The sequence below is a fragment of the Linepithema humile genome, chromosome 3, assembly GCF_040581485.1.
Source record: "Linepithema humile isolate Giens D197 chromosome 3, Lhum_UNIL_v1.0, whole genome shotgun sequence".
Taxonomy (NCBI): domain Eukaryota; kingdom Metazoa; phylum Arthropoda; class Insecta; order Hymenoptera; family Formicidae; genus Linepithema; species Linepithema humile.
In genome coordinates, this window is record NC_090130.1 from 11,235,325 (window position 1) to 11,243,317 (window position 7,993).

General features: G+C 33.3%; 2 protein-coding genes across 3 annotated transcripts in view; one reads left to right on the top strand and one right to left on the bottom strand.

Moving 5' to 3' along the window:
• The window catches only part of LOC105679073 (serine/threonine-protein kinase dyf-5), a 142,153-nt gene that overhangs the window by 95,354 nt on the left and 38,806 nt on the right, over nucleotides 1-7,993 (bottom strand). The gene's annotated exons all lie outside the window — the stretch shown is intronic.
• Nucleotides 1-7,993, top strand: part of Ent3 (equilibrative nucleoside transporter 3) — a 30,971-nt gene that overhangs the window by 10,071 nt on the left and 12,907 nt on the right. Inside the window, exons 7-10 of one of the 2 annotated variants that reach the window (XM_067351531.1) lie at nucleotides 225-395; nucleotides 1,155-1,342; nucleotides 3,896-4,136; nucleotides 4,400-4,647. In XM_067351531.1, coding sequence (XP_067207632.1) covers nucleotides 225-395; nucleotides 1,155-1,342; nucleotides 3,896-4,136; nucleotides 4,400-4,647 — 848 coding nt within the window. Of the gene's footprint in view, nucleotides 1-224; nucleotides 396-1,154; nucleotides 1,343-3,895; nucleotides 4,137-4,399; nucleotides 4,964-7,993 lie in introns of those variants that run through there. The other variant, XM_012361942.2, reaches the window with a different exon arrangement.

Consider the following 7,993-nt stretch of genomic DNA (forward strand, 5'->3'; position numbering starts at 1 on the left):
CAATTTAGGCCACGCGCTAGTTTGGCTATCTATTGAGATTACCACCTTTTGAATCATTTTTCTCCCAAATGGTGAACAGGATAATATCGAAACTTCAGATTATTTTTCTACTTTTTCTAAGCTTCTATGTATCACTTATTGGAATATTTAAGATACCAAATAGGGGTAGAATATTTATGGACGTTTGGTCGTACTCTTTGTGTGAGAACACTGGATTGTTCCAGCGTCTGGACAGTATTCAGCATTCTCATTCAGCAATCCGGTGTACGAGCCTAGTGCTCCTTCAAGCAATCCGCCTGGTAGCGCTGGTCCAACATACAAAGTGGAAGATGTCGTAATTATGAGAGGAGCTTATGGAACACAAAGTACAAGCACACCATGCTCTGGAATAAAAAGTAAGAATATCGTTTCCTTGACTTAGCGTTAAAGAAGAAATGACCGATTCCTTATTTAGACAGACAACACACAAGTCATGGCATTTTTTTTCTGACGTCTTTTGGACGTCTTTCAGATGTCCAAAGATGTCTTTAAGACTCGTCTGGGTTATACATATGAACTATATATAGAGTCCTGCACCGAGTACACCGTACGGTAATAGCACATTTCTGAGATTATTTAGAGATAAAAATTCTAATACGAAAATGTCAAGACTATAGTAGCTTTTGAATAGGAAACATTTAAAATTGATGAGAATCAAGTTGCTCCAAATTTGCACATTTTTTATTGTATGTAAAATTATCTGTATTTCAAAACAAATATCTGAATCGATATCTAAAGGTACCTTTATTACTGTACAATGTACCATGCCTGAGCGCGCAAATTTGGAACAACTTGATTGTGTGCGCGCGCGCGTAATCAACTTTAAATGCTTTCCATTTAAAAACTATAGCTTCGATATTTTCATATTATTATTTCCAATAATCTTAGAAATGTGCCATTACTATACAATGCGCTCGATGCAAGACACCCTGTATAGATATTTAAAATTATTTATAGAGATCTTTAGTTACTTTTTAAATAATGTGTGTGTTAAGCTCGTGTACAGATGATTATAGCGAGGCGATATAGGGGACAAAGATTAATCAATTAATTGCAATGTAAAATATCATCTTTTTGTACGATTCATAACTGAAATTCAAAACAATATCTTTCAGGAGGCTTGCTTGCAAGACTTGAAGTGGCTAAATTGATCTTTCCGTACATGGCTAGCATTGGGGTTGCTTACTTCGTAACACTCTGCCTGTATCCAGGAATTGTATCAGAAATAATATCATGCAAGTTTGAATCATGGATGCCGGTAATTTTAATGACTGCTTTCAACGCTTCTGATTTACTCGGCAAGGTATTACCAATTTTTATTTTATTTACCAATTTATATTAATATATGCTTATATTAATTCTACTATTCTGGTACCTATATGCTAAAACAGTATGCATGCACAAAACATGCAAATAAAACATCAATTTGCGCTTTACTTTTTCTGTAAGAAATTAAAAGCGCTTTCGAAAGTGTATGGAAGTGTATGAATAAAATATACTTATTGTTTGATTATACAAGTAACGATGCACATACAAAAAATAAAATTAGAAAAGTCAATAAAATTGCAAAATCAAGAAATAAGGATAATTACTTATACAGGGTATCCCATAATTCCTGAATCAAAATATTATACATAAAAATTCTCGAAAAACGAAATACAAAAGTTTTTTACGAGTTTTCAATCCAAACAATAGTTTTTAAAATATAAGAATTTTAAACTGGCCAATCAGATTGTATAGTTAAATCATTGAGCTCTGTAACATACTAGAGTAAACCTTCCCATAAGAACCAATAGTTTTCGGGCTAAGGATAGTAATAGTGTCATAGGGACGTCTGTTTCCTTCCACTTTACTATCATTAATAAAAACATTTGCCTCAGTAGCAATTAATGGCTGTCCATGATCTCATTCGCAAAAAGGTTGATAATAGTGATAGTATTATACAGGGTGTTTCCGGCCACTCATCTACCTCTTTTATAATGAAAAGAAGTGGTTTTTATCAAAAACCCGAAAAATTCTAATAAATAAATTGGGTACGCTCTATCGAATGGTGATATTCTCAACTTCCGGTTTCAATCGGAAGTAGACTATCCAGACCAAAAGTCGGTTTTTTAAATGGCACGTGGTATTTTTTATTGCAGATTCAGAGTCTATATGAAAAATACTATTGTGTTGCGTTGTCTTTCCGATCGCAACCGTAAGTTCGAGATCCGCTTGGGGAACGGGACGTACTGCTTAGAGGTGTGGAATAACTGGACGCAAACCTTGCCTCGAACAATTTATTTAATCACTCACAAACCGCCAGGACGGTGTTAGATTTTCGTGAGCCGTGTACGGACACGGGGAAACGAGTCGGTGTATTCGCGTATCGTAAACTGAATCCGTCGCTGCTTGCGCGCGACTGTATTTATACGAATCGGCAATCAAGAGTTTTGTAATATTATTGATATGTTATTGTTGATATTTCTCGGATTGCTGATTCGTGTCACCTTGAATCCGAGGTTGTTTTTCTGCAGCCTCATCGTTATTCTTTATTTGCTAAATAATTCTTTCTTAGTATTTTTATTTTGGTATTTAACTTAATTAACCTTATAGCGACACGTTGTGTTACGACACACAACAATTGTCTGAAATATTTTTTCCGGAAGTGCCTCCGTTGACCTTGAAATGATCTCGAAAGTAAGAGTACGTGAAATCACCAGTACTTAATATACTCCTTTTGAAAAGGGGTGGTGCTAGAAAGTTGAGAAAAACATGTTTACCATAAAAACCTATCTGAAGTTTCTGATAGTACTTTCATTTTTGGAAAACCCCCGGAAATACCGGAAATTGGGAGCAATTTAAAAATTTTAAACGGCAACACGGGGCAACATAGGTATCGTTGGATAAAACTTAAAAAAAAAAACTTTTGCTTGAAAAAAAAATTTATATCACTTACCGTTATCGAGAAATGACCAAAAAAACACTTGCAATTGTTGTGATGCTTAAAAATGACCCAAGATAGTTAAAGATGTTCAAAGTGCCTGTCACCTTGTCTGAGACATCTTTCCATCCTTGGATGTTTTTCTCAACTTTCTAGCACCACGCCTTTTCAAAATAAAAGGGGTATACTGAGTCTTATATATCCTTATTTTCGAGATTATTTCAAGGTCAACAGAGGTACTTCCGAAGAAAATGTATCAGACAATAGTTTCTATTTTTTCATGTAGAATCCGAATCTGCAATGACAAATACCACGTGCCATTTAAAAAAATCGATTTTCGGTCTGAATAACCTATTTCCGATTGAAACCGGAAGTTGAGAATATCACCGATAGAGCGATATTCGTTAGAGCGTACTTGATTTACTTATTAGAATTTTTCGGGTTTTTGATGAAAACCACTTTCCTCCGATTTTTTAATTATAATTAAAAATTTTTTGAGTTAATCTTGAAGGAAATAAAATTTCTCGGAGAATGTTTTTAGTTAAGGCTTTACAATATAGATAATCGTCACTAGCCAATCAAAAAAGTCGCAACAAAGACAGACGTCTCTACTCAATATAGCTCTCTTTTTTGCACAGTCAGGCCATCCTCACTCCATCAAGGCTCACTCCAATATGTTATAGAGCTTAATGAGTTAAACAGTCGCTTGTTCCCTAAGTTGCGCGTATTCAAAAACTGTTGCTTAAAAAATTGTAAAGAACTTTTTTATTTCATTTTTGGAGAACTTTTATGTTATAATATTTTAATTTGCGAATTACGAGACATTCTGTATAAAGTTACCGTTCTTTTTCTTCCCTCAAAAATAAAGATAAATCGGACAAAAAAATGAAACGACAACATTATATGATTGACAGATTATTCGGTTTCTTGTAGGTATTTGCTTTGATACCTTGTGAATGGACACGCACTCAGCTGCTTTATTTCTCCAGTGCGCGAGTCATACTTATTCCTTTATTTTTACTTTGCGCAATTCCACGTGGTGCTCCCATCCTCTCTGGAGAGGGATATCCGCTTGTATTCTCTTGGCTACTTGGCCTTACAAATGGTATAGTTGGTTCCATACCTATGATTCAAGCACCTAGCAAAGTGCCGGAAGAGCATCGGGAACTCGCAGGTATGTATTGTAAACTGATTTAATTATTAGGACATGCCGATTTGAAAGATTAAAAATTTTACGAAAATTTTCTCATTTTTATATTAGGATGTTTTGATAACTACCATGATAACTTTATCTTCAATTTATTCAAAGAATTGTGGATCCTATATTTAAGGATGCTTATTTAAAAATTCAAGATAATTTGTCTTGTAATGAAAGTGAGAAACCTATATGGCAAACTTAATGATTGTTAAAGTCTAACATTGTATTTCATTGTTTAGGTAACATTATGACCTTGTCATATATTACCGGTTTGACCATTGGATCTCTATTGGCATATATGATGGATGCTTGTCTTGGACCTCCTGTGCAAGTTAAGGATGTATGTTTGAAATTGGGAAAGATTCAAACTTCGACGATTGGGCTTAATAACGTGACGGCGAGCGTTCTGATGACCGCGATATCTTCCACTTTGCCTACTATCGAAAGAACAACAGCGGTACCCAAGTTAAAAACCACGGTCAATACAGTGAGCACAATTCTTATGTCGACGTTATTATCTAACACCACTGCAAGCTTATTGAACGATGGAGGATCGCTAGATACATCAACGACGGTTTTCTCTAAGATCTTGACTAATACTTCTACCTCGGTTAGTAACACGATCCTGCAACACTAGAACGTATATGCTTGTATACTGTGTTAAATCTGGTGCTTTCACCTAAGTATGTGAGAGAGGGAGAGAGGGAGAGGGGGGGGAGGGAGGGGGAGAGAGAGAGAGAGAGAGAGAGAGAGAGAGAGAGAGAGAGAGAGAGAGAGAGAGAGAGAGAGAGAGAGAGAGAGAGAGAGAGAGAGAGAGAGAGAGAGAGAGAGAGAGAGAGAGAGAGAGAGAGAGAGAGAGAGAGAGAGAGAGAGAGAGAGAGAGAGAGAGAGAGAGAGAGAGAGAGAGAGAGAGAGAGAGAGAGAGAGAGAGAGAGAGAGAGAGAGAGAGAGAGAGAGAGAGAGAGAGAGAGAGAGAGAGAGAGAGAGAGAGAGAGAGAGAGAGAGAGAGAGAGAGAGAGAGAGAGAGAGAGAGAGAGAGAGAGAGAGAGAGAGAGAGAGAGAGAGAGAGAGAGAGAGAGAGAGAATGTGGGTATGTGTATGTGTCGAGAAGGACAATAGAGGTGTTGAAGATAAATTTGGAAAAGTTGTTGCAACACAACTGAAATATTTAACAATATTCTTATTTTAAATTAATGTAAAAACAATCGTTAATTTTTATGTAATTTTTTATTATTGCTAATTGTAAGATGCAATATTTTTATTGTTGATTATATTATGCGAAGCTTTTCAGAACTACCCAGATAGACATTTGGACGTATCTTTGATATACAGAGTATCTCATTTTAGATGACGATCTCAAATATCTTTTGAGCAATGCATTTTAAAGAAAAATGTTTTATATAAAAGTTGGAGGGTTGTATTACTATTTAATTATGTACTTTGGGATTAACTCGCGATAAGAATAAGGACTCGCGTTATGATTCTGCTAATAATTAGGAACCAAAATCTAATCAATTTTTCAAAACACGAAACTGTTTCAATTGAAGACGTGAAACTTGGATCAGCGATAAGAAATTGGTGGATTTTATTTTAAAAATCGACCTGGACCTTATTGGGCCTAATTTGGAACTTGAACCCAAAATTTAATCTAATCATCAGATCGCCACCTCTAAACCTTAAAGTATCATACATAATTTTTTCTAGAATTTATTATTTTTAAGATTGTATGTCCAAAAATCGACGTTTCCTAATTACATAATAATAACTTCAAACAACGTTTTAGGCCTGTTGGAGAGGGTTTAGCAAAAAATGATTAAAAATAAAATTGTTTTATTTTGATAGAATTCAAATCTGCTGCAAAAAATAGGAGTTTTGATTAAAAAAAATTGACTTGGGCCTTACTGGGCCCAACACAGACCTCGGACCCAAAATCTAATAAGACCATCTATTGGCTCCTTTTGAACTCTCCAACTTTTATATAAAACATTTTCCTTTAAAATGCATTGTTCAAGAGATATTTGAGGTCGCCATTTAAAATGGGACCCTGTACAATTGCATTGTATGCCATATAAAAATCGTAACATATTTGTTCAAAGATGCGTCCGCATTAGATATTAATTTTTTCGATATATTATGGTTACAATTAAGTGCTGCAATTTTACGTAATAAATGTCACAATCATGTATAACATATGTCGCCAAATAAAGTTCGTCTAGAAATATAACAACATAATAGCAGCATTTAGTTGCGATTAAAAATGATCATTATTGTATGCTGTAACTTGTGAATTTTTCTATGCAAGAATCATTTTTAAAGAGTGCCGCTTTTCAGTTTATCGGAAAATATATTAATACAAAAAAAATAGAATGTATATGACCTTGTCGTATATGACTATGTAATATAGCTCAAACAATTTGTCACATTATCAAAGCATGAAACGTTCGATAAACATTTCCAAGTATTTTGGTCGTTTAAAAAGTTTTCTAGACAGTGTTTGAATCTGGAAAGTAAAAACCAAAATAATGTGAGAATAAAATCTTTTTAAAATGTCGGTTACAAGTGCACAAATGAAGAAGAAAATAAGTTTTATTTCTGTACTCGTATACGGACATAAACAATATAAATATTTTAATTTATACTTATAATTAGTGATAAAAAAAGAGGAAAAAGTAAAAAGAAACTCGCGTATTATATGTGCATTCAAATAATAATAAAAAAGCGATATAATTTTTATTGGGTGCTCGGTATACAAGTATAGACCGCTTCTCGCTATTCTAATTGACATTATATGATACATTGGAACAAATTGATTCGAATAAAAGTTGAATTTTTGAATTTTGCTTTATGGAAATTTTCATTGTAACGTTGATGATGTGTCTAGTAATATTCATTTATGCGTAAGCTATATGACACATATGATTTCTTACTTTGCTAAGATTGCTCTTCGAAATATGGTCAGATTTGATGTACGCATGAAGAAATTACAATAATTGTGTAAAATGTTGCGCTTACTGATTACATATATTAGCTGAAAGAAATATATGATTTATGAAAACTATGCGGGATTAAAGCATTTCTTTTTTTTTTTTTATCAAGAATGCGTTTGCATTGTTTCACATTAGCAAATTATTTTTCCAAATGTTTTTAAGGTCAATAAAGGAGTAGAATCATGTTTTTTCGATAGAAAATTCAATATTGTCTGTACTTATTCCGTATGTTGGTTTATGCCTTCATTATTGTTTCAATGTTATTGTTTCATGATAGATTGTTAGACAATTGATGGTTGAAACAGAATATAACTTTATCAACAAATTTTTGCTGATAAAGTTCTATTTTGTCGAATTGTTATAAACACATCTGTGTGAATAGTATTAAGACATAAATGTAAAAATACGTATATTCATATGGTCGTCATTAGACATCATAATTACTTACATTCACCAGATAGACTTTCTAGAAGCATTTTCAGAGAAAACGCTGTTTGTTCATGTTATTATAACTATTTGTAGAAAAGAAATAAGAAATTGTTGAACAAATTAAGCAAACAATTAATTTATGTTTCATAAATAGATATTGCATTTAAAAGTCTGGTTTAATTTGTTATTGATATAAACAAATCATATCAATGTGCTTCAGTTCAAATTTTATTCAAAGAATAAAAAATCGAAAGATTAATTATTTTTATTAATATGCCAATTTAATAATATAAAGCGGTTTCTCTTGAGTACACTTTTTGAAAATATATGTTAAAAAGATAGTTAATCTTTGCCTATCAATTGCGAATCATTATTAATCTTGCTACAATTATTTATAATACATATATCAGCATTTAG